General features: G+C 40.3%; 2 protein-coding genes and 1 long non-coding RNA gene across 10 annotated transcripts; 2 read left to right on the forward strand and 1 right to left on the reverse strand.

The window, feature by feature from the left end:
- The first annotated feature begins 48 nt into the window (after positions 1 to 48).
- wdr45b (WD repeat domain 45B) lies at positions 49 to 8,588 on the forward strand. Of its 2 annotated transcripts, none has more exons than XM_003961259.3 (10): positions 49 to 831; positions 1,540 to 1,614; positions 1,950 to 2,051; positions 2,811 to 2,898; positions 3,141 to 3,235; positions 3,319 to 3,509; positions 3,608 to 3,693; positions 5,778 to 5,879; positions 6,000 to 6,121; positions 6,491 to 8,588. In XM_003961259.3, the coding sequence occupies exons 1-10, from the start codon at positions 765 to 767 to the stop codon at positions 6,595 to 6,597; spliced, it is 1,035 nt and encodes a 344-aa protein (XP_003961308.1). In that variant the 5' UTR covers positions 49 to 764; the 3' UTR covers positions 6,598 to 8,588. The 2 variants fall into 2 exon arrangements, with proteins under 2 accessions (XP_003961308.1, XP_029694762.1); XM_029838902.1 differs by having other exon boundaries at positions 5,820 to 5,879.
- A 411-nt stretch (positions 8,589 to 8,999) lies between these two features.
- On the reverse strand, positions 9,000 to 17,624 carry foxk2a (forkhead box K2a). 7 transcript variants are annotated; one of them, XM_029838823.1, is made up of 10 exons: positions 17,494 to 17,624; positions 15,838 to 16,154; positions 14,027 to 14,221; positions 13,778 to 13,919; positions 13,343 to 13,489; positions 12,995 to 13,188; positions 11,994 to 12,193; positions 11,212 to 11,469; positions 10,916 to 11,113; positions 9,000 to 10,320 (listed from the first exon to the last, which is right to left on the reverse strand). In XM_029838823.1, the coding sequence occupies exons 2-10, from the start codon at positions 16,131 to 16,133 to the stop codon at positions 10,112 to 10,114; spliced, it is 1,839 nt and encodes a 612-aa protein (XP_029694683.1). In that variant the 5' UTR covers positions 16,134 to 16,154; positions 17,494 to 17,624; the 3' UTR covers positions 9,000 to 10,111. The 7 variants fall into 7 exon arrangements, with proteins under 7 accessions (XP_029694683.1, XP_029694677.1, XP_029694672.1 ...); XM_029838817.1 differs by lacking the exon at positions 17,494 to 17,624 and adding an exon at positions 16,944 to 17,052; XM_029838812.1 differs by lacking the exon at positions 17,494 to 17,624 and adding an exon at positions 16,254 to 16,339.
- On the forward strand, positions 16,292 to 18,444 carry LOC115250453 (uncharacterized). Its single transcript, XR_003889003.1, has 2 exons — positions 16,292 to 16,421; positions 18,143 to 18,444. It is a non-coding gene; the product is annotated as an uncharacterized lncRNA (long non-coding RNA).
- Positions 18,445 to 26,558: the final 8,114 nt, after the last annotated feature.

The raw sequence follows: 26,558 nt of genomic DNA on the forward strand, positions 1-26,558 counted from the left end.
GTGTATTGTTGAAGTTGAAAATAACTGGTACCAAATGATTTGATGTGGTCACTTGAGAGATGGCAGTTTAGCTACAGTCTGATAAACTATAAATTTCCAGAGGGACGCGCAACAAAGTATGATTAAAAACATACTAAAGCTATTCCTGTTCTCCCTGTGACCTTCAAATGTCATAGTTCATCCTACAGAAATTAAGTGTTGTTACACCATGTCATATATAACCTTTTGAACCGACCTTATTGTTATTCAGACTGATCTGTATCTACTAAAATAATTTCCTCTAATTATTTTGTCATAAACAAAAAAAATGGTGAAATAAACAAGCATCAAGAATTGGTGGCGCCATATTCTGCGAAGGTAGGAATCGTACCTTTGCTCTCTGGCTTAGTATGCCAGTGCCGTAGCCATTAGGCTAGAATACTACTTATTCTGCTCTGTCCAAGATTTGATAAACCTTTCTTATTCTCTTTTTTCTAACGTATTCTAACGCGTTGATTTAAATTGAAACGTTATCGAAGACGTCATAAAACAATTTAAGTAGAATACATTTATTTTAGTTCAAAAACAAAGTTTAAGGTAGACTGATCTTGACTTTTGGTCGCAACAGGAACCATGTTCCTGTGCTCTGCCGAACAGACTCTGGGGTAGGCATGGTAGCCGTCTTCTGGTTGTATTCGGCAGAATTTTGATTAGAATAATTCGTTAATGATAAATGTATACATATATATATTATTAGACTTGACATTCGTTTTCTTTTATCAAAAATGAACTTACTACCGTCTAATCCTCACGGAAATGGACTTCTTTATGCTGGATTTAACCAGGATCATGGTAAGAAGTAGCGCTGCCATATGGTTTTCCCAAAAGGAAATCAGCTCCGTGAATGCTAATGCTGCAAAGCACTCATTTATGGGGAATACTTTAATACAGCTATTTACATTTTATTTGTATAATAATCTGGAATCCTCTGTAATAATTATTTCGAGCTTTTACGCTTAATGTCACTAAATGTAATTAGTGTTAAACTCAGCAATTTTGCTAAGCTAACGGAGCTACCCAGCTAAAGCTAACGTTCCAGGTTTTATTGTCGTTAGTGCACAGGAGCAAATAATAAATTATAGGGAGGTTAAGGACGTATTAAAGTAGTAAAACGATTATGGAGCACCTGATTGAAGTAACGTTGATATAATAGTTCCCTACTAACATAGTGATATCTTGGGAAATGTTCGTTTGACAGTGTTAGCTATGAGACATCTTTAGTTAGGTACCTTTTCGGACTTATACTAGTTCTCGATATATATATATATGTGTGTGTGTGTGTGTGTGTGTGTGTGTGTGTTAGTATATGTATGTATGTGTGTGTGTGTGTGTGTATGTATATGTATGTATGTGTGTGTGTGTGTGTATGATGTAAAGTAAAAATGGACTAATCAAAGTGATCACATGGAAACCATAAACTATGACCATATATATGACTCTAATATTGCTCTCTTCAGCTTATTAAAGCCATTTCTGAGTGTTAGACCTTTTTCTGTCCAGGATGTTTTGCTTGTGGAATGGAAAATGGATTTCGTGTCTACAACACAGATCCTCTTAAAGAAAAGGAGAAACAAGGTGACATTGCATGTGACCTCATACTTGATATAATCTATATACAAACAGTATAAACATTAGCAGTCCAGGAATTAAAATGATTCTGCTGGAAATGTCTCACCCAAGAGCTTTCATTTGCCATTTGTGGGATATTGCCATTTCTCTTGTAAAATCTGGTGTTTTTAATTTCTTGTTCAAAGCTTATTGATTGACTGAAGGACAAAGTGCTCATTATACCGACATCTATTCTGTTACTTTTCATTCTTCTGTGTAGATGTGTTTTTAAAAAAAATCTTTTTAAAAAGCATGGCAGTTTGCATTTATGCTTGTATTTACTAATTGTGTTTTTTGTTCAGAGTTTATGGAGGGTGGGGTCGGCCATGTGGAGATGCTATTCAGGTGCAATTACTTGGCACTAGTTGGAGGAGGAAAGAAACCCAAGTATCCAACAAACAAAGGTACATTTTTCGTTCAGACATTTACAGTAATGCTTTACTGGATGGCTCTTCTCTTAAATAATGGCTCATAATGTCATTTTGCACTATGTCTTAGATTCACTTATGATAATTCTGTAATATGCTTAAGCTATCACTAGTGAATGCTTAGAACAGTTAAATTTTGAATTGTAAGGATGTTTTTTCAGTAAAAAAGAAAATAACCTTTGAGATTCATTTGGAATATTTTAGTTGCACATTTTAATAAATCATTTAGACAGATCTTCTTGAGAAATCTAGTGTTTGGTTAGCATGTATTATAAACTGAGCAGGTGCTTTGAAATCCTTTGGGCTGTCTGCAGGTGTTTAGCACACTATTTAGCACAGCCAGTGTCTGCTGCTTTTTGTTTTTGGGTGCTAGCTAAGAGCATGTCCTGCTGTTCTTTCAAAGGAACACCTTCCAAATGTAGAATGCAGGGTTGCCTCCTGCCCTCAGGACACTGGATTTATTCACATCATAATTTGCCAGCTTGCTATCTTATATCATGTTTACCTTGTGGAACTCTGAATTGTTGTTATATTTTGTCATATGAATTGAAAGAGCAAGAGAATCCAAGGTTAAACAATGCATAGAATTTAATTAACCTCTCTGGTAAAACCATTGCAGACAATTGTAAATTATTTAGAAAGGACATTGCTATTTTGCCCTCTAAATATTATTCATTGTACTAAATTTACCTTTTTAAAATTTACTTTTTCCCCCCCTTTTTCCGTGCTACTCAGTAATGATATGGGATGACCTAAAGAAGAAGACAGTCATTGAGATTGAGTTTTCGACTGAGGTGAAAGCAGTAAAGCTTCGACGTGACAGGTATAAAAAAAATGTTCATTACAAACTGATGTTTCTAAAGCTGCTCCACCTGATAAAGTGACTTTGGCCATTCTTATATATTTGTTTTCATGCCCCTTTGATGTTTTAGCCTATAACTGCAAGTGTGTGGATTAATCTTTAACCAAAACTTGAACTTATCACTTGAGTGACTGTCATATTGACCCATATGTTGGAAGAGTTCTCTTCATTTTGTTGAAACCTTAACCTGAATCTCCTCGTAGGATTGTAGTGGTGCTAGACTCGATGATTAAAGTCTTCACCTTCACCCACAACCCCCATCAGCTGCACGTGTTTGAGACTTGCTACAACCCAAAGGGTCAGTTTGCATTAAAAAAAGGTGTGAAAAGGTCATCATTGAAGTCTGACTTTTAAACCAGTTGCCCTTCTTGTCCTTTCTAGGCCTTTGTGTGCTGTGTCCTAACAGCAACAACTCCCTGTTGGCCTTTCCAGGGACTCATTCAGGCCATGTCCAGATAGTGGATTTGGCTAACACAGAAAAACCCCCAGTTGACATCTTTGCTCATGAGGGAGCACTGTGTTGCATTGCTCTGAATCTGCAGGGCACACGAATAGCCACCGCATCAGAGAAAGTGAGCCACACTGATCTTGACAGTAACTTTGGGTGTCTAAATCTATCATCTCGGCTAGTGTTTTGTAATTGTTCTGTTTTTCATTTGTGTTTCCACAGGGGACTCTCATTAGAATTTTTGACACGTCTGCAGGTCAGCTCATACAGGAGCTGCGACGGGGTTCTCAGACTGCCAACATTTACTGGTGAGTAGAATAATGCTGTTTGCTTCTCTAAAGTGTTCTAATACTTTTCTAACAGACAATTTAACAAGACGCATTATAACTAGACAATTCCACAGAAATTGTGACTGTGTGCATTTGGATCTGGCCTAGTCTTATAATTCCACCATCAGCTTCTCTCAGTGCCTGAACACTCCATTCCCTTTCTCTTATTGATCCTTTGTATTTGGGCTTATTAGAAGCGGGAGACTTTAAAATGTATTTGTGTGAATTTCTGTGCTATGACATCAAATGATGTAGGATAAAAACAACTTTAAAATGTAGCAGACACTAAAATTTGACATTAGGCAGAAGCTGTTGACTCATTAGCTGAATAGGCCTGCATTGTGAAAGACAGAAACTGCTGAAGAAATCGCAGAATCCACATACACAGATTTGAACCACTTATCAATGACAGATGTGGTGGAGGCTCATTAGAACTGTGTGAAATCTGTGAAATCTTCTGAAATGATCTTAAACTGTATAGGAAAAATGACAAATTGAATACAAAGTTTTTTCCACTTTTAAATATTTTCTCTGCTGCATTTAATATGGGAGTTAAAGAGCAGACTTGTTGGCATGACAGCTCCTTTTAATGTTAACTTGAGTGTTCTAAAACTGACATGTGTGGGGTTGCAGGGGCTTGTACCTACAAGAGTGTGTATTTGAATTTTCTAGTATGTTTTGAGGAGGAGTTATAGCAATTTTTTCAGCAAAGTTTTCAAGCGATTTTTCACTCTGCTAGATCATGTCGTCTCCCACTTTAGTCTCTCCAATAGACACCAATGTTAAATGATAGTGTGGAGGGAAACGTGCTGTTTATCATCATCCATCTTACCAATGCTGTCAAAATGCTTTTTGTACTTGCGTGTCAATAATACTACTCTGACAAACTGTGCGAAATGCATGTGTTCTCTGCTGCAGATTGGTTTAAAGCTTTCAAAATTTTACTCAGATCAATCATGATGATGTTCAGTGATCCCTCGTTTATCGCGGGAGTTACGTTCCAAAAGTAACACGCGAAAAGTGAAATCCGCGAAGTAGCAACTTTATTTTTTTTAATTATTTTACAATGCAATACTGAACAGTAGAATGAAACCAAACATCAAAACCTGTTTTAAAGACCAAACTTTGTGTAAAACAATAATTTTAATATAGTAATACTGTACAAGATTGGAAACATTGTCACTCGCGTATTTCACGGTCCCAGCTGTGCCTCTGCGTCCTGACTCCGCTCCGCTGTAGCGTCTGTTTCTACGGAAGGCGCAGGAGTCTTTCTCCGAGAGAAGAACATTGTTATAGGCAGTTGTTGGCGCTCTTTCTTTTTCTGGGCAAGAAGATTTTTATAAACGGATATGCCACCTTCAATTATATTTGAGAACTGCAATGAACGACTCATCAAAGGGTCCCATTCTTGTGCCGTGCGCTGAAGTTCAGTGGCCATTCTCACCATGGTTGCTAAGCGACCAAGTGCAAACGTAAAGTTGGCAGAATGTACAGAAACGAAAACTGTTGACAAGTGAAAAATCAATACAGTACAGCGTCAATATTTTATTTCTAGACAACAGTAAAGCCCCTGAGCCAATCAGGATTCAGAGGCACTGTAAAAAAAAAATCAAAAAAAATCCGCGAAGCCGCGAAAGATGAATCGCGATATAGCGAGGGATCACTGTATTTCATGATTAAACATCAATTGAAGAATTAATTTTGGCAGCACTAATTATGATTACATTTATCATTTAATAGATAAAGAAATATCAATTACTGAAATAACAAATCATCCATTTTGAGGTGCTTGCAATGTTTTATTTGATTTTAAATTATTTTATTTATATTTAAATACTCATCTCACACACAAGTTAAATCATTCTGTTGGTTGTAGGAGATATTGTGGACAAAATTTGTTCATCATTGTGTTTCAATTTCCTGGATATTGTCTTGTTCTGGGTCATTTTATGTCATATAGAACTTAAAACCTTATTAGTTAAGCAGAACTCAGTAAAAACTCAGTAATTTACTTGATACTGGACTGAGGTCTTAAAAGCTGACCTTGCCCCTGTGTTTTTCAGTATCAATTTCAACCAGGATGCATCTCTCATCTGTGTCTCCAGTGACCATGGTACAGTGCATATCTTTGCTGCAGAGGACCCCAAACGGAACAAACAGTCAAGGTTAGTCTGTTTTGAAGCTGTCTATGTCTCTTTTGGGATTAAAGGAAATAGAAAATGTCATATTGACATTAAACAGTGTCCCCAAGCATACTCTAATTGATTTGGTTCTTTCCTCTGCAGTTTGGCCTCAGCCAGCTTTCTTCCTAAATACTTTAGCTCCAAGTGGAGTTTTTCCAGGTTCCAAGTTCCATCAGGATCTCCCTGTGTATGTGCCTTTGGAACAGAACCCAATGCTGTCATAGGTGATTTTAATTTACAGTTATAATTTAATATCTGTGAGAACAAACAAATGTTAGAAACCAAATTCTGGTACAGCTAAAGCACATCATTGTGCACTCGCAAAGTCCACCTTTTCATATTTACAGCACAAGCTGTGTTCAATAAGAGCAGCCTCCTCTACACTCATCTAATGATATTTTTCTTCCTAACCATTAGATTGCATGCAATCTGCATTTACTTCAATTATTAAAGAAACTACTGATATAAAGTGTTTGTGAGATGGAGGTTTACAGCAAATTGGATATGAGACTGTGTGCACCACGACATGACAAACTGTCTTCCAGGTTGTGCATTTGCTGACTGTTTCCCTCTCATTTCTGTGTATGGTACAGCAATTTGTGCTGATGGCAGCTATTACAAGTTCCTGTTCAACCCAAAAGGGGAGTGTTCCAGAGATGTGTACGCCCAGTTCCTGGAGATGACAGATGAGAAAATATGACCTTCAACCCCACAGTTACATTCATAAGCACTCTGCCTTTTTAATCATTGGGGGAAGGGGGGGCACTTGTTGCACTTACATTGACAAACTCTGTGTAAGAGCAACAGTTTATGGACAAGAAAAGCACAGACTCAGCAAAAATGACAAACATACCAGAGGATGGCCTCTTGTTTAAGGGATGCAGACACAAATCTGACTTCCATACCCAACACTCTAGAAAAGAGGGAGTTATTTTTCTCAGTGGACATTGTGCAGCTTTTAAAGCTGTCCTCCCAGGAATTTTAAGGTGGATAGGTTTTTTTTTTTTTTTAAATCGGGTGACAGATGGAACTTTGTTGACTAACACCACCTAACCTAGGATGTGCCTGGAAAGCTGGAAGGAATCTCTTTGTGCATGCATCATTGTGTAAATATATATGTGTATATACTAATGCAACATTATGTGGATCAGGATCACATCATGATCAGAACTTCAAGGTTTATAATATCTGTAAAAGTCTGTGCATTATAGAGTTATCATGGGCATTAGCTGTTCTTAGAGACACCGTATAGACACAAAGCAAACTGCCACACAAGCATACAGTTATACAAATGTTAGCGAAGTAAATCTACTTTATTTCAGTCATCTTTTTCCCACACCTTGTCCAATGTTTATTTCCTTTTTTTAAATGCATTTCTACCTGGTCAAAAAACTTTGAAGGAGTTGTTTTTGTTTTGTCATTTTTACCTGAGAATGTATATGTGATTGTTTATTCTGTTACCATACACTAACCCAAAAAATACTAAATATGTATATATTCACACTGTTAATAGAATTTTCATTCGGAAATACTCTCATAATTATTTTCTTGGATGCTGATGTGGAAAAAAATTTTCATAACTTGTCGCCAAAACCACCAAATGAGAAACTTAAAAGTATTTATTATTTAGGGTGTAAGTTAGAAAGTGATTCATTTTCATACTTCTTGTTACCCCCCTGCTGGAAAGAGTGCAGGATTCCATCAAATATTCTTAATAAGTGTTTTCCACCCATATATTAAATAACTTCATTTGTTTATGGAAAAAATGTTTCTGACACAAATACCACCATATTAAGACAGTAAATCTTTTTTCTTTTTCACTAATAAATTTTCCCTGTATTTAGCCGCTCGTATAGAAAACAATTAGCCTCAGCTACAGGCCTGAAATTGAGATCCCTAAATAATTTTTTTCCTGTCAGCAAATGTGTTTTTAAGTCTGAGTTGCATCTCTGTATAGCGCTACAGCTGATCTTGAACAAGGACTCTGATGTGGAAGCTTGAGGTTGTCAAACAGGATTGCCTGTGGCAGAAATATGTTCATGTATATTACACAGCTGGTTTTTTTTTTTGTGTGTAGCATCATTACACTCATTTTATTGCTTTAGTGCAGAAAGGCATTTCAAAGTTTTTCTTTTCCACATCACATTGTATATTTGCAGGTGAACTTGGCGCAGTAGGCCAGTTTCTCGTGATTTTAATGCCTACAGTTCAATTTAATGGGAATAACTATAACTGCTTTTTTTCTATTAAACGCAATGGGCTATTTCTGGCTCTTGACCTACCAGAAAGTAAATGTACCTCTTGCCTTGTACAAATCATTGAACATTAGTCCTATGTTTTATTCAAACACTCCATCAACACTTGGAAAGCCCTATGAAAGTTGAGCAAAATGGTTTCAGCTGATTCACTCAGGTTGTTAGTGTTTAAAGGCAGTTAACCTACCTTTCAGTGTCATCATACACATATGCTGCTGTCAAAAGGTTTTATGCATATTCTAACATTTCCATATCTAATTTTGTAAGCGAACAAAATATTACCTCTGTATGATTATAAAATTAGGCAAAATGGAAATAATTTGTGGAAAAAATGTACGAGTACATATAAAGTATGAATACACGTAATGATGAAAACGTCAGAACTTGAAAGAATTCTAACTAACCTGAGATTAAAGGTGAGCATTTTTAATCAGAATTTTTATGTTTCTCCTTTGACCTCATTTTGTGAGAGGAAACCCTACCTGCACGGTTGTGCGACAGCTTGAAAGTCATCTAATGAAAATAAATTTCATGCTGACATTCTAACAAATCAGATCTGCTTTCAACATTTCTCATGGAAGCAATATACATTCTAGACTTCAGAGTTAATGTGGCTGTAACATACAAACATCAACCCACATACATATACAGTATATGCACACACACACTAATATATATATACACACACACACACACATACACTATATTTACATACATACACACATATTTACATACATATGTGCATGTGTGTATACATGCACATATACATAAGTGAATGTGTGTATACATACATACACATATACCGTATATAAATAAAATTTAGCAGATAAAACAGAACACTCAGAACTTGTTTTTCCTCGTATAACATAGAAGGGACTGTTTAATATCCTAAACAGAATAAAATAATCAAGCAAAGAGACTGCCAACACAAAGGTAACAGACAGGCAATTACAATGGGGAACAACTCAAAATGCAAAAACAACTCAGAGTTAAGTGCAACACTGGTCAGACTCAAACAGCATAGAATCAGTCTACATTTTCGCCAATTCCATATTCAGGTTCTGTTCAATTACATTGACTCTAGATCCATAACATGCAGGCGCCAAGAAACGTATGGTCAAATACACATGGGAATATATAAACTTTAATCTCATAGGTTATTTGAAAAAAAAGAAAGATGCACAGTGATGAAAAGAAATGTCTCTTGCATGATCGAGTAGAAAATTAATGAGCATCCTCTCATAGTGTTCATCTTTAAAAGGAAACAAAAACTACATTCATTTCACTGAACAAAGTCCACATAACAAAAAAGTAATTCCTAAACTGTTTAACGTGATGTTTAAATGTTTTTAAAGACCCCACTTACAACTTTTAGTTCTCTTTAGATAGATATTATCTGTGTAGAGGAAACACTCATAGAAAGATCCAAAGTTACACTTGTACAACAGAATACTGCATTTCTACGCACAACAGAGGGGCTGAGGGGACTAGCTGCCAAAGATGGGAATGTCCGCAAGTGAACACGGACACCTTTGTGAAACATACAACTGATGGTTTCATATGTGTCTTTTCTATCAGACACAGTTAAGCACTGTTTAGGATGCTACCAGTATGAGGCTCTTCTTGACCTTTAGAGAGTATCAGGACTCTTCAATTATCCCAGAATGTCTTTTTTTTAAAGTTTCCCTTTATTTTCTTGTCACAAGGGTCTCTTAACATTTAGATTTCACAGTAATCAGCAGCCCCAGGATGCCATTTTCCATTTGGTCTTGATTTTTTCACATGTATTCTCTAGTCTTGGTTTTGCACATTCCTTCATGTCCCACAGACATTTCCACATCCATTCACTTTTTTGGCACTGTGGAGGAGATGACAGCCAGGTGGGGCAAAGGGATTAAGGTGAGGCTCAACGTGTACAGGAAAGCAGGGGCAAGGACACAGCTTGATTGTGAGAGGCTACTAGTCATCGATCTGTTTACTAAACCCCCCTTCTCCAGCTCTGTCCCTGGTGCCATTGTTGCTGTTAGCTGTTGCTCCGGCCTCCTGCTCTTCAGTTTTGACCCTCTTGGGCTCAGGCTGCTCCTGCAGTACTCCATTCTGCCTCTTGGTGGGGAGGGATGCTGAGGCTGAAGCGTGAGCTGCTAGGAGGTGAAGAGGGTTTGCAGCAACTATTAGATAACAAAAAAGTACCATTTTAACACCACACCACCACCACAAACCCTCAATGCATCTCATTTTCAATGAAGACAGTAAATATGCCAATGCTCACAGCAATATCTGTAAAACAGGCAAGAGGAAAAAATGTAAAAACTCAACCTAAAACAAAGAGTACTTAAGTGGACCAATTAGTATGCCAGTACGCATCACTCCAAAATACAGCTACTATTCTGAGAAGCTAACTGGAAGAGACTATTTTATAGTGAAGTAATTACAGTAGAATATCTGTAAAAATGTCTGTACTTAATATTCTTACTACCTGTTTTATAAGTCTGAAGTCAGAGAACCTGTTCAAGACATGTTTTTAAATCCAACTGTAAATATCCAGATGATGACTAATTTGAGTCACTGGTATTTAACCCAATCAGGATAGTTCCAATAATTGTTTTAATTTCTCTAAATCACAAACCATCCAAAAATATCATTATCTAAAAGGTACATTAGTAATGTGCATTTACCATCTTCCTTATTAACTCAAGTCAGGGTAGTCACATTGATATATCTATACTGTTGTGTGATAAACAAAGAAGCATGCGTGACTCTCACCTGTGCTTGCAGTAGTACCAATAGGGACCAGATGAGTCCCATTTTGTGTAATGGCTTTGATTGGCAACTGGTGCTGGGCAAGTGGTCCTTGTTGCACAATGGTGACAGTTGTCAGAGGAGCTGCCTGAGAGCTTTGGATGATGCGACTGACTCCACCTACAGAAGAGGTTGCGATTGAAGGAACCGACTCCACGGTCACTATGGAGTAGCAAAACAAAACAGGTTAAAACAGAAAACATCCTTCTTGTGTCATTGAAATTGTTGCAATGGTTCATGGTCAAGCAACATAAACTCACCTTTGATCTCTTGGTGTTCTCCACCTCCATTTTCCTGAGTTTCTGTGCTCCTTGTTGCGACAGACTGTGCAGCAACTGTTGCCATAGTGACAGCTGGGATCTGGTGGACAACCTGCACTGCCTGCATCACAGGAGCTGGGCTACCTGCCGTGGTTACAATGGCTGGTGTTGCCATGGCATAGGTTACAGGCTTCATGGTTGTTTGAGGCATGGGGCGATGCACAGCTATCAGCACTGGCTGGTTGTTAAGGGAGGAGCCTATACCGTAATCATAAACAAAAAGTGAAATATAAAATGCATTTTTCTTTTCAGCAACTTTGTTAATGCTCTTTGCTAAAGTTTGAACAACTTCATATTCTACAACAGAGCATAAAAATGCTATGTTATAATATTATGTTATGCCCATTCTCTCCTCTACTATGCCTATTCTCTCCTCTACCTCACCTCACCTCACCCTCTCCTCTCCTACCTATTCTATCCTTTACCCGTCCTCCCCCCTTCTCCTCTCTCTCTCTACCCAGCTGGCCATCAGCAGGAGGGTCCCCCTACATGAACCTGGTCCTGCTCAAAGTTTCTTCCTGTTAAAGGGGCGTTTTTCCTTGCCACCGTTCCTTGTTTAGGGTTAGGCCCTGGGATTCTGTAAAGCGCCTAGAAACAATTTTGATTGTAAAAGATGCTATATAAATAAAGATTGATTGGTTGATAAAAACTTGCTAAGCTTGACGATGAAAATCAACAGCACTAGTTTATAGCAACATAAAAATAATGAACAGTAATAGTACCAGGAGAGTTCTGTGCAAAACGGGCTTCTTGAATGACAGCAAGTTTAGGTTGGACAGTTGTGGTTTGAGGAGCATGTGGTGGGGTGTGTTCTGCTTCCATAGGGACAGGGGAACCCTCTCTTGAGAGGCTGTCTGGGGTCTGGACACCACTTGAATGGGCAGATAGTGCCCCTGTGTGGTTGGGAGAAGCTGGGGCACTCCTGAAACAGACAGATAAACAATGATTGATTGTGTTAACCCAACCAGCTCAAGCTAACTGTTGAAATTTCTACTGGGATGCTCATCAATGATCAAATCTGATCACAGGTTGGTTATTAAAACAATTAAAGTTTTTTAATGACCTTATCTTGATACACAATTGCTTGCATCTAACACTTGATTCATATTTCTACCTGTTCCAAAGTCTCAGGTTTAAATTTTGATTTATTTTTTAAACTACAAAAGACAACAGGTGTTTTATTTTAGAAAATGGTGAACAAATTTGAAGAATGAAGTGACTACAGGTCTGTCTTCATAGCACCTTCTCCATCTGCTAATCACTTACGCGCGTCCTTTTGAACAGACTGGCCAGATCAGACACCATAAAAACAGTATCACTGATGTTACAGGCATAATTTTCAAAAGAACTCTTAGCCAGTTATTGTTCTCTTGCGTGTAGCAATTCCATAGGCCTGTCCTGCTCCTCTTGCCCTTGTTAATTTTAGCAATGAAATTATGCGTTTCCTTGCAGACACCATCCGTACACAGGTGTGTGGAGAGAGTGCTCTCACCAGAAGGAAGAGCCTCAATACCTTGGGGCGTGCAGCATGGAGATATGATAGAGATCAAAATCGATTGTCTACAGCAAAGAGATCAAAATTGATATTACAAAATTCGATTAAAATTTGATTTATCTCGCAGCCCAATTTCATTGGTTGACTATAAGTTAATGACACGATGTTTTCTACAAGTACTAAAACATATCTGTGAAGTAATACTATGGATTTCTCTGTGTTGCATACCTGGATGATAGCGGGCCCACAGGGGTCCTAAAACAGGGCACTCCTCTGGGTCTGCGCTTCCTGAAGGCTTGTTCTATCAGCTTGCTCTCAGAAGAAGGATCAATCCTCCAAAAAGAGCCTTTGCCAGGTTCCTCCTGAGAGCGAGCTACTTTGATGAAGTACCGGTTGAGTGATAGGTTATGGCGGATTGAGTTCTGCAACACAATACACAAATGCAATGTTGCACTTTAAGAGATGACGTGTTGCCCCCCCCCCCCGCGATTCATTCAAGACTTCTACAAAAATTAACTGTAAATTAACCCAAATTCCAGCAATACTAGTATGAAAAGAAAAAGCAAACCTTCTGACCTGCCAGCCTTTATCAGCAGTTCTGTAATAAGGGTAGTTCTTGGTAATGTGGGTGTATATTCCGTTTAGTGTCAGTTGTTTGTCTGGGGCCATGGTGATGGCTTGGACTATTAATTGTGCATATGAATATGGAGGTTTGGAGTCATCCTGCAAAAGAAGACAAAAAATTTAACATGCCATGGGCTGCTAAGGTGATAGGTTTAGATATATATATGTTAGAAATAAGTATTTAGATTTAGCGCTGTTGAACCAGAATACTCCAAGTTATGTTATTGCGAGAATTTATTTATTTTTTTAAAAGATTTTAATAAATAACCAGGGATAAAAATTATGAATCCACTGACTGTTGGAATGCATATGTCCAGCATTTTCTTGGATGTGAATTTCTTCTTCAATAAAACAAAGCAGTATTCATCTGCCATTTGAGTTTCTCACCTTTGGACTATCTTCACCTGAGGCTTCCTTATCATTTTCTGATTGGGAATTGTCTCCTATAAGATCTGAGGCCATAACACGGCCTGTTTTATAACTGGATAGTCCTGCTCCACGTGGACTTGATGGACAGGAATTTGCCGCACTTAGGAAACAATTAAAAAAAACAGGCTACTCAGAAATTTAAAGATTAAATTCAGCAAATTATCACGCATCATGGATTAGACAACATTAACAAAAAGCCAGCCCCACCTGATAGTACCAGTAGGTGAAGGAAGTGGGCTCATGAGATGGGCAATGTTGTCAGGAATGTTGATGGTCAGTGGGGAAATTTGAGGTTGGACAGATTTGACCGGTGATTCCGGCACGTTCCTTGGCTCCTTTTTGTCACTGGAGAGGGCTGTGAATGTGATCTTTATACTTGTACTGGGGAACCGAAAACAACACCTAACAATGAAAGTCAAAGTGTTAGTGTTGATGGTTAGGGGGAAAAAAAATCAAAAAAAATCAGGGACACACAAAATGGCACGCTTCATGAAAAAAAGGGGGAAATGAGTCACTTCAAACAGTCAATGCCAACAAGTGTCAAACCTTGTTTTATCATCCAATGCTGCAAACATAAAAGTCCATTGCCGAGTTTATTTTCTAGTAGCAATCCTGCACACTATATGTAACTTTTAAATACTGTGGAGGAAAAAAAAGATGTCAGGAAAAAAACAGGGGAAAAAAGACTAAACAAATGCTGCTCTTATTGTCCCTATTACTGCTGTTGTTGCTATTGTCCTTGTAGATGTCAAATGCCATATCACTATATGATTATTAAAACTGTTGCTGTTAATGATGCTCACTGTATATGTGGCATCAACTGCATGTCTGTCCATCCCAGGGAGAGAGATCCTTCATCTCTGGTTCTCCTTCAGGTTTCTTTTTCTTTTAAAGTTTTTTTTGATCTGGTCTGAGGGTCAGAACAGGACAGAACACATATATTACATGCAAAAATGCATGTGGTACGACTTCTTATTATTGTTATCATAAGTAACTGATTGTCTAGGGTCCTTCTTCTGTAATTGAGCCAAAGTTAGTCACAAACATTAAGCTTGTGCTGCCTGCTGGCCAGAAAATCCAGTGAGGTCTATCTAAAATGAAGAGCGAAGCACTGAAATGTTGTTCTGCATCCACTATGATCAGTCTGTAACACACCATGTCTTCCATTTATTATCAATATGGGCTTTTATTTCAACCACTTACTGGCCTTTTAAACTAAATTATAGCATGAAAAGGGTTCTTAGATTTAAAACGTGACCTTGAACAAAAATGTTATTATTCCAATGGAAAAACACTTTGGGTAAAAGGTGTAAAGATAGTGACAGGGCATGCGGGCAGGTTAATATTGTGCTGGATCAAATGCATTTAAGTATTAAAAATAGCTTCACTTGTGAATTGTTGAAGGCAAAGAAGGTCTACTACGTGCAACATGCAGAATAAGACATATTGCAGTATTTTACGGAGCGGCTAAAGATCATAAACCGTTGCAATGTTGCTAACTGTAGTTAGCATATTGGGACAAAAGCAAATGACTTAAGCCAAATTGCGTGTTTTTTGTCTGTTTGTTTGTTTGTTATTAACATGACCAATCATTTAAATCCCTTCGGCCATCTTGTTAATTTCACATCCAGTTCATGTACACACTATCGATCATGTCCCCAGTTTAACAAAAACTAAGACCAAAGAGCAAATGTGTGAAATATTCAGTTTGACCATTCTAATTCAGACCTTAAGCATATGTGGCTGCTGACTGACGTCCTCCTATTGACGTATATAGCAGGAAACTATTCAAGACTTACTCCCGAAACAACGTTTTTTGTTTGTTTGGCGTTTGCGACGACTGCACGCATTTTTACTCTCACGAGGATTTGTGACATTTTTCCCACACTGCACTTAAAACAAACACACACACACACACACAAAACACGTGCAGCATCACTTCAGAACAACAAAACAATAACAAATCTTACAATTAAGTTTTTTCTTTACACCAAATTTAAGACTGCTATAGAACTTACATTCGTGGAAGCTGTAAAGGTGGAGCCCCTCTTCTTTGGAACACCCCGTCAACAAACACCCCATTTTTTCCGAGGCATCTGAGGTAGAATTCCCCGTTGCTAGCGCCACCTTCTCCCCCAGTAAATATTTCGAGGTGTCGCCGGGAGATGAAGCTAGAGTGTCCCATGCTGACATCCACTGAACCCTGGGAGGAGTTCCGCCCAATTGTGACCGACCTTTTCTTCATCAGATACTCGAATTCTCGGCCCTCGAGTCGGGCTACAGCCGACCCCAACATCCCGCTAACCACCGCCATCTTCAGAGTGGTCTCCTAGAGCTTTGGAAATATTTATGAGACGGAAATGTGTTAGCGGCTACAGAGAAATAGAGAAGAGATTGCTTCTGGTCTTTATGATTAAGGGAAATCCAATATTACACCGTTAATAATTTGGCTAGGAACGTGCCAGACCGGGGGAGAACAGCGGCTCCAACCCACCGCCGTGAAGACGAGGACAAAAAATGGGACTTCGGCCAATCAAAAGCAGCCAAACGGGCGTAAATGCATCGACAGACACTTCTTTCAACCAATAGAAATACCGCAGGGGTAGGTTGATACATTATATGTTTACCAATTGTGACAATAATAAAAATAGCTATACAGAAGAGTTCGGTTGCAGCGCGGGGCTGACACGCAGACGGTTATCTGTAAAACGCGCTGCAGAGATTAAATGAGGAGTTCGAGAACGTGTATTTTATATGAAGGATTTCGGAATGTCCATTTGTCTACAGACCTGTCAGCCCTTCTCAACAATTGCATTGTTTTGTTTATTTGCGGTTCACAAGAAACAAATTTTGAAATTTAGAAAAAAGTTTAAAATCTCCAAGTAAATTTCACAACACTTGCAAAAATCATTGCATTATATGGTCAGAAACACGCATACACTCCAAATGCACATTTGACATAATAGATTCTAAAATACGTTTTTTTTAATACGCATCACTGTGCATGAATCATGCTCCGTAAAAAGCATTTCAAAGCCATTTCATCTACTTAACCTTTAGTTAACTAGCAGTCTCCACAAAATCTGAATAGAAATTAAGCTCAAATGTGTACCGCATTTCTCACCGTTTTGGTAGTCATTGATGAAATGTTGTATTCAGTGCTATTTTTTAGCACTGCAACAATATAAATGAGTAAAATTGCCGAAGGACCATGGGCCATACTGCTCGTTTACTCTTGGCAGTGACGTATTAGTGACTGTGTTACATTCAAAACAATGTTGCTAATAATGTTGCATACATATTGCCGCCGCGTTGACTGTGGAGGGACGTGCCTAAATTGCCACCATCTTGGTACAGTGCTAGCAGCTACTGTATCGGGTTCTATTCGTGATATAACAGCTCTCTACGTCATCCCACCTGTTACACAAATGTTTCCTGATGAAATAACTAATCTGAGATAAAGTTATTGGTTAAAATACGACGCCAAGATTCTATAAACTACCTTTAAATAAAACCTACCGGAAACTACGGTGGACGACAGGGGCAAAATGCACTGCAAAAGAGTAAATGCGCTGCAAACGACCAAACACAAAACTGATGCAAAACAAAATAAATTCAACAGAAAAACAAAAGAAAAATGTAACAATCACGGAAACTGTGGAGCAAAAACTTACCAACCCATAAATGCGGAAAAAAAACACAAACGCCAAAAACAGTCAGATTACAGTGATTGGTCAGTCAGGCATACCAGTCTTATAAATCAAGGTATTTTTGTCTGACCAATCATTACATTCTAAGGACTGTACAGTGTTGTTAGGGACGTCGCGCTCCTCAGCACTGGCCTGCCTTTCTATTCTGGTCAAAGTTAAGAAACGGCAAGCACCGCTCACTTTAATCTGTTCTGCTGCTCTTTCAAGCCTTCCAGTTACCCCTAGTGGCCTTGTACAGAACGACGTGTAGTTAAGGTTGTGGAGTGAATACGTCGCGTCTCTCTCTTGCAGTAGTTTTGGGCTTTTGTGGGGGGTTTTGTAGTTGCATTTCTTTTGCACTTGTTTTGTGGATTTGTATGTTTTGCACCTGGTTCAAGTTTGTGTGCAAGATTTTTCTTTTTCGTCGTTTTTCTGTTACATTTGTTATGTGTTTTTGTGTTTGCTGCGTTTAGCCGTTAGCAGCGCATTTTACTCTTGACCACCGTCTGAAACACCGTCTGTTAAACAAGCGGCATTAGTGATTGCTGAAGCAAAATAAGGCATTTTTCTATGAGTCGTAAGAAATCGATACCTACTTAATATGTTCTAAATTTTATCCTCTCTGTATGTTAAGGATGTTTTCAAGCTCTGTCCCCAGCGAGTTCAGAACTGAAGAAGCCTTCTGGACAGAAGGCGAAACGTCTTCAAAAAAGAAGAAAAAAAAGTCAAGTTGACACAGAAAACTACCTTGGTATACTATGATCTGGATGATTGAGAATCTACACAGACGTCTGACATTAATAAGAACAATAATGCATTACTCCCATCTGCTGGTTACTTACTATATTGCAGTAATTTAAAAGTACTTCACAATTGTGTTCTATTCTCAGTCTCCACTCCAAATTAAACATGCAAATGCATTATTTTATCAAGTTAACCTCTGCGTTTCATATCTGTCTATCAATTCATATTAATCTCTCAGGTATGGGTGATCAGAAGGACTTATATTTAAAGTAGCAGGGAAAAAGAAGTAAATCTGTACTATTTTATTTATGTAATTTAATTGGTATTTGTGTAATTATTTGCAGTACTACAGTGTCGGGACTCTTGAATTAATTGCCCTCTCCCTTTACAATATAGTTTCAGGTTAAATAGTGAAATATAGGCAGGGGTCACACAGTTCACTGGCCCAAGACCATAGATATACAAACAAGGTGTAAGGTGAAACCTGACACAGAGATGGAAGGATTGTTACACAGCTCTGAGAGATTATAATGCAACTGTCTGTGCTGAGCTATGAATTAGTAATACAAAGCTTTCCAATTATTTCTCTTCTGCAAAGTTGACTTCTTGGAAAAACTGTAGAAATAAAGGTGTGAAGATTAGAACAAATGTAGACACTGCACACTTTGAAATAACCTTAATTTTATTAAACCATCAAAGGCATATGTTTGACTGTTTCAGTTTTTCCTTTCAGCAGGTGTTATACCAGGAATTGTAGTGAAGCTACACTGTACACTGGCCACACTGTAAATAGGGTGTTTCACCACAAGTAAATAAAATGGTGCATTGTACTTTATAAACAATCAAAATAGTCAAAAATACAAATATGGAATAATTACCTTAGCATTGGTAAAATCAATAGGCAAGATTCCTAGAGAATAAGTTGCCAAGCTTGACTATTTGACTGAATATATTGGATTATAAGATAGACAGGCAGATCGGTGCGGCGTCCACAGTAATGCGGACTCTGCACCGGTCCGTAGTGGTGAAGAGAGAGCTGAGCCAAAAGGCGAAGCTCTCGATTTACCGGTCGATCTTTGTTCCTACCCTCACCTATGGTCATGAGCTTTGGGTAATGACCGAAAGAACAAGATCACGGGTACAAGCAACCGAAATGAGCTTCCTCCGTAGGGTGGCTGGGCTCTCCCTTAGAGATAGGGTGAGAAGCTCTGCCATCCGGGAGGGGCTCGGAGTAGAGCCACTGCTCTTCCGCATTGAGAGGAGCCAGATGAGGTGACTTGGGTATCTAGTTAGGATGATCCCTGGACGCCTCCCTGGTGAGGTGTTCAGGGCATGTCCCTCTGGTAGGAGGCCCCCGGGAAGACCCAGGACACGTTGGAGAGACTATGTCTTTCGACTGGTCTGGGAACGCCTGAGGATCCCCCCGGACGAGCTGGAAGAAGTAGCCGGGGAGAGGGAAGTCTGGGCTTCTCTTCTTAGGCTGCTGCCCCCGCAACCCGACCCTGGATAAGCAGTAGACAATGGATGGATGGATGGATATTGGATTATATGAGGACTTTTGTCCTCATATATACACGTGCCATATTTTTGCGACCATAAGGCGCACTGTATTAAAAGGCGCAGTCTCAGTTATGGGTGGTATTTCTGTATTTAACACATACATAAGGCGCACCGTATTATTAGGCGCATACTAAAACGCAGTAAAAAATGATAACTGAAGTAAAACAGTGAGTTTTGACACGTTTATTGAACAAAATATTCATTCTTCCGCCACGAAACCATCAAAGTTTTCATGTTCTGTATCTGAATTAAACAACTGCGCTATTTCAATGTCCAAAATCCCGAGTTCCTCTTCTTCATCATCTGAATCAGACTTGCCGACCGGTTCCGCTTCAACGTTGATGCTGGCTTTTGCGAAAGCTCTTACAATACATGAAGATGGTATCATAGCCCATGCGTCACAATTCAGCCGCATATGGTGGCATAACTTGCCCACCACTGCCACATAGTATTTGTGAAGGAGTGTTTGCCTTCCGTCATCCAGCGCTCCCACGCAGCGTGCAATTTGACTTTAAAAGCCCGGTTCACACCAATTTCCAGCGGTTGGAGTTCCTTTGTGAGTCCTCCCAGGATGATGGTGAGCTCTGAATTCACCTTTTAATGTGTTGTTTGATGCTGTCTGTGAGGTGGGCGCGCATGGAATCACATACACTTCCCTTAGCCACTCTTTCATTTTTTCTTCATCCATCCAGCCCTTTTGATTTGCCTTGACCACAACTCTGGCAGGAAACGCTTCTTTCGGCAACGTCTTTCTCTTGAAAATCACCATTGGTGGCAATTTCTGTCCGTTTCCATGGCAGCCGAGAACCACGGTGAAGGACAACTTCTCGTGCCCCGTTGTGCATATCGCCACCATGCTGGTCCCTTTTTTCTCCACTGTGTGGGTCAAAGGGATGTCAAAAGTCAGCGGGATCTCATCCATGTTGGTGATGTGACTGTGCGCGATGTTTTTGCCGGTTATCTTGTCGCGGCAGTAGGTGCTGAAGATGACCACCCGAACCTGGTAATCCATGGGCAGCCGCTGCGCCACAGTTTTTCTCGCACGTATGGAGAGATGCCGCCTCCTCATAAAGCGAAAATGCCAAGACCTTGGAAGTGCTCAATGTCCATTTCTTCAGCAATTGCTTTGGCCTTTTGTCGAATGGTGACAGTAGAGACACCCCTTCCGGTTGTTCGCTGTTCCACAACCCACTGTTCCACTCGGTCTTCCAGCTCGGGCCACCGTGCTTTGTTCCCGCAGAAACTCAGCTTCGTCTTCCTTACTTGGCGCAGTTCACTTTCGTGTTTTCTCCACTTTCTGACCATGGACTCATTTACATTAAAATGTCTTGCAGCTGCTCGATTGCCATTTTCAGCCGCATACTCGATGGTTTAAAGTGAGCCTCATACGCGTGTCACTTGACCGGTGCCATTTTAGGGGGTCCTTATGCATAGGTGTGCCGCTAAGCGATGGGCAGAGCGTTTACCGTAGTGCACCCACCAAAGGCACACAGCAGATTTTGGAACTTAGTCCACACACAAGGCGCACCGTATTATAAGGCGCACCGTCGATTTTTGAGAAAATCTCAGTGTTTTAAGTGCGGCTTATAGTGAGGAAAATATAGTAAACTTTATTCTTGAAAATAAATTAAATTTCAGAATCAACAGGTTTGCATAACTTTGCATAGCACTTCCCTTCAGAAAAATGTATTAGGTGACTTGAGTTCACAGATTTCCTGTGTTCAGTCTGTTGTTCCAGGAAAGCTCTACACCACCTGGAAAAAAAAAGATTAGGCATTTGCTTCACTTAATAGAATAGGGAACAGTAGCAAAAAAGAAAATAGGCTCTTATAATAAGAACTGTAGCCTATATTGTACTATGATTGTACTATGAAACCGCCAAAGAAATTGCCAAAGATGACTGAATCCAAGCTTGTTCTTTGACTGGGCATTATCCTGTGGGTTTCGTCAATACTCTTGCAGGGGCAACTACAGGCACATCTGTGTTAGCAATACCCAGAAAAAGAACCAGAAAAGCACCCAAAATGCAATCAAAACAATGCAAATTCACATAATTAGCATTATTTGTAAGGGCAGTCGTGCTATCCTGTTTACTATTACAGACATCCAGTGTCACAGCCTCCCAAATGTCACATGCTCCCTCCATATTTAGTTAATTTCATTGTGTGTGGAAATTTATCTTCTGGATGCAATTTATACAATAACAATGATAACTTGAATAAGTATTTCATCTTTCTGGACCAGAAAACTAGAGTTTACAACACAAATGAGCCTGAAGCTGGGAAGAGTGCCACAGCTGTGGAAGACATCCTGCATCGTCCCAGTGCCAAAGACACCGCACCCCAAGGAGCTCAACAGCTACAGGCCGGTAGCTCTGACGTCTCATCTGATGAAGACGCTGGAGAGACTCATCCTCGCCCACCTGCACCCACTGGTGAGCCCCTTCATGGACCCGCTGCAGTTCGCCTACCAGCCGAGCATCGGGGTGGACGATGCTGTCATCTACCTCCTCCACACCTCCCTCACTCACCTGGAGAAGGCTGGAAGCACTGTGAGGATCATGTTTTTTTGATTTCTCCAGTGCGTTCAACACCATCCAGCCAAGGCTGCTGGGGGACAAGCTGCAGGTAGCTGGGGTGGATCACCACCTCACAACATGGATTCTGGACTACCTCACGCAAAGACCACAGTTTGTGAGGGTGAAGGGCTCCGAGTCAGATTGGCTTCTCTGCAGCACTGGTGTCCCGCAGGTAACAGTTCTGGCTCCTTTCCTGTTCACCCTCTACACCGCGGACTTTTCACACAGTACGTCTTCATGTCACCTCCAGAAGTTCTCTGACGACTATGCTGCTGTCGGCCTCATCACTGATGGGGACGATACGGAGTAAAGGGAACTTATTCAGGACTTTGTGGACTGGAGCCTGCGGAACAACCTCCAGATCAACGCTGGCAAAACCAAGGAGCTGGTGGTGGATTTCCGCAGGCGAAACAACCCTCCGCCTGCACCATTGAACATCCTGGGAACGGATGTTGACGTGGTGGAGTCCTACAAGTACCTGGGTGTTCACCTAAACAATAACCTGGACTGGACACACAACACAGATGCCCTTGTCAAAAAGGGCAATAGCAGACTGTTCCTGCTCAGGAGGCTAAGGTCTTTTGGAGTGCAGGGACCACTCCTGAGGACTTTCTATGACTCTGTGGTGGGATCAGCCATCTTCTATGGGATTGTCTGCTGGTCCAGTAGCATCACGGACAGGGACAGGAAGAGGATAGACAGACTGGTAAGGGGATGTCCCCTGGACTCGGTGGAGGTGGTGGGAAATGGGAGGATGATGGCTAAGCAGTCATCCATGTTGAACAACAAGTCCCACCCCCTACAGGACACCCTGGCAGCACTGGGCAGCTCCTTCAGTGAGCGGCTGCTCCACCCTCGCTGTGTGAAGGAGAGGTATCGCAGATCTTTCCTGCCGGCTGCTGTCAGACTGCACAATAAACATAATGCCCGCTCACACAATCTGAATATTATATATTCTGATATGTATATTGTATTCACCCTCTGTACTATGTACAGGTATACAGGGGCTGAGTATCCATTTACTTGGATTATTGTAAATATACATCCTCTTGTATATTCCAAATTCTATTCGATTTTATTTTATCTTATTTTTCTCTGCGTGCTCTTGCACTGTAAATTTCCCCGTGTGGTACAATAAAGGACCTGAATCTGAATCAAATGCAAAAGCAGGGCCAAAACCATACTAGTTTGGAGTAGCAGTCATTCAATGATCGCTTAAACATGAGGCTCACAACTCTCTTTTCATATACAGAACATTACAATGGTCTTGCTATACCCAGCAAAGTATTTACAGCATTAACTTGTCAGATCTGACTGGTAAATGTGATGCTTTAGGACAATTTAAAGGCACAAGGACCTGCTTTCTAAAGAACTGTGCTGAAGTTGAGTCTTTATTGGAGGAACATCCAGTGATAAAACTGGTAACATTAAATGGCATCCATCTGTCATCTAAATACAAGAAGTCTGTTGTATTTCAGGTCAGTTCTGCCACCAAGCTAAACATCTGATTTTGAAGGAAAAAAAGTCATAGATTAAGACTAATTTGAAAATAGATTTATTGTGATTAAAAATAGATTTCATGAAAAAATAAATTAATGGAAGGAATTCTGAGAAAAAAGAATTCTCGATGAAAAATTCAAAATAATATATGTCCAAGGTAGTTTTCTCTGTCAACTGGACTGGGAAGAAACCCAGTCCAGTTGACAGAGAAAACTACCTTGGATACAATGACCTGGATGACTGAGAATTTACACAGACAAAATAATATATGGTTTCTTGGAAGGGGCCTGACTGGAATTGGTCCTACAGGTAGGACGCTGAGAAGGAAAACTCAGGAAACTTTTTTTTTTTTTTAAGGTGAAATACGTACCAGATCTGGTCAGAATTGTCTCTCCGTTTTGTTATCCAGCGCCTATGGAGCCACGACTGAGACTTCCAACAATCCCAGTTCCACGTTTTTGTTTGCAGACTCTGTCCCTCCATCAAAACCTCCATTGTATTGACCTGACACGGATCCGCTGTCTTCCCACGTTACCCGACCTGGCACGGCACACATTTTCGCACATCTCCTTCCATTACCCGCACTCTTATTCATCTTCTCACCCACGCCTCCCAAAGGACTCTCGGCGCTTTTGGAGAGGCGCTCAGACAACTTCTTGGTCCAGTACGTAAATCCGATATCGAAGGAGACTGGCCTCTCCTCCATAAAGAGCTGCACGTTCACGGTGTACCAAAGCACCCACCACATAAGGCTGAGGAAAATAACGATCGAGCCCGTGTAAATGAGGAAATCGCCGTAGAAGCGGCCGCTCGAACTCAGATCGCCGAAAATTCCGAACAGAAGCACGAGCAGACCGGCCGCGTCAAACACAACAGCGAGGAGGAAGAGCGAGGCGCATTTCCCCAGGCAGATGTGGCCCATATCCGACAGGAGACTGACACCGGTAGGGACTTCCACTTGTTTGACAGGACGCACATTTCCCACGGCAGCATCTCTGCTAGTGGACTCACCTGTGCTCACCCCGCCCCCACGTCACTGTGACCAGCTGGGGTATTCAAAGGATTGAGAACGAGATGATGCCTTTGAATGCCCAACGTAAAAATGTTTTAACTAAGTCGCAGAAATCCCACTGGTTGCGCATCCCCCTCCAATTCTCATGATTTTGCAACAATTAATAAAACTTAATCCCATCAAGGGTTTTTTGTTTTGTTTTTTCCATATGCACTCTCTACAGCAGGGGTCGGCAACCTTTTCTACTCAAAGAGCCATTTGGGACCGCCTCCCAATAAAAAAAAAGCACCCGGAGCCACAACCCATTTTGACATCATATATACACATATAACCTGTATACTACGTACAAAAAACTATACTATGTTGTATTTATGAAATCAATGAACTGCTGCAGAGAACACAGGATTTTATTTATGCATGTAACAAAAAGCATTTTACACTTGGTTGATGCTTAATTTCAAATAAAATACCCGGTGTCTATTTGAGTCCTCGTATTTAAGAAATAAAAATTCAAACTTACCCAACCCACACTGAACGAAAAATGCAATCCTGTGGCCTGGCAGCACTCACGTATCGGCAGAACAGCGCTATTCGTTCAATGTCATTTTTGTCTTTGGACGCATCACAGGCGATTGCGTACTCCAAAGCTGAATTGATATCTTCAATCTGCTGTCTGGTGACGTTTTCTGCCATCTTCACAGTTCTGTCTTGGACAGTTTTTGCAGAGAGAGGCATGTCTTTTATTTTCTGCAAAATTTCATCTTTGTTTTTGAAGTCCGAGAATGGCGAAGGTAGAGTGCTTCTAGAGTGTTTCTTCTTTGACTTTTTGTTGTTTGACTTTTGTTGCCAATTTTTCACCACATATTAAGCAGACTGGTAAACCAGTCTAATCGGCGGTGAAAGCAAAAGAATCTGCCTGCATAGCATACACAAGAATCAGCACAACTAGTCTGCTTGATGAGGAGGAGGAAAGGAGAGGAGAGGAAAGGAGAGGAGAGGAAACCATGACCCAGTGGGGTGACAGAGGCCTGTCAGGTGATCATGTTTCCGGACCCCGGCAGCCTCGGCCTATAGCAGCATAGCTAAGATGTTAACTTAATGATTAGACGACCCCCTAAGTATGATAATTTGTCTGTCTATAATAGTAACTGGAACTACAGAATTAGTAACAATAAGCTTTTTCAAAGAGGTAGGTTTTAAGCCTAATCTTAATAGTAGCGAGTCAGCATCCCGTACCTGGACAGGGAGCTGGTTTCATAGCAGGGGGGCCTGGTAGCTAAATGCTCGGCCCCGCGTTCTACTCCTAGAAACTCTGGGAACCACAAGTAGACCAGCATTCTGAGAACGGAGCGGTCTATTGGGCTGGTAAGGTATCACTAGCTCCTCCAGGTAGGATGGAGCTAGGCCTCTGAGGACCTTGTAGGTCAAAAGAAGGGTTTTAAAAATTATTCTAAATTTAACGGGCAGCCAATGAAGAGATGCCATTACAGGAGTTATGTGATCTCTTTTGTCAATACCTGTCAGAACTCTGGCTGCAGCATTTTGGATCAGCTGGAGGCTTCTTAAAGAGTTGTTTGAACACCCTGATAATAAAGAATTACAATATTCCAGCCTGGAAGTAACAAATGCATGGACTAACTTTTCAGCATCATGCCG

This window comes from Takifugu rubripes, chromosome 1 (genome assembly GCF_901000725.2).
Source record: "Takifugu rubripes chromosome 1, fTakRub1.2, whole genome shotgun sequence".
Lineage (NCBI taxonomy): Eukaryota > Metazoa > Chordata > Actinopteri > Tetraodontiformes > Tetraodontidae > Takifugu > Takifugu rubripes.

What these genes read in the sequence shown, in the direction of transcription:
- wdr45b (XM_003961259.3), top strand. Translation starts at nt 765, where the DNA reads ATGAACTTACTACCGTCTAATCCTCACGGAAATGGACTTCTTTATGCT. An exon ending in TAAAGAAAAGGAGAAACAAG is followed by an intron (nt 1,615 to 1,949) that starts GTGACATTGCAT and finishes TTTTTTGTTCAG; the next exon opens with AGTTTATGGAGGGTGGGGTC. An exon ending in AGAACCCAATGCTGTCATAG is followed by an intron (nt 6,122 to 6,490) that starts GTGATTTTAATT and finishes TGTATGGTACAG; the next exon opens with CAATTTGTGCTGATGGCAGC.
- foxk2a (XM_029838823.1), bottom strand. Translation starts at nt 16,133, where the DNA reads ATGGCGGTGGTTAGCGGGATGTTGGGGTCGGCTGTAGCCCGACTCGAG. An exon ending in TTTTGCACAGAACTCTCCTG is followed by an intron (nt 11,470 to 11,993) that starts GTACTATTACTG and finishes ATTACGGTATAG; the next exon opens with GCTCCTCCCTTAACAACCAG. An exon ending in AGAACACCAAGAGATCAAAG is followed by an intron (nt 11,114 to 11,211) that starts GTGAGTTTATGT and finishes GCTACTCCATAG; the next exon opens with TGACCGTGGAGTCGGTTCCT.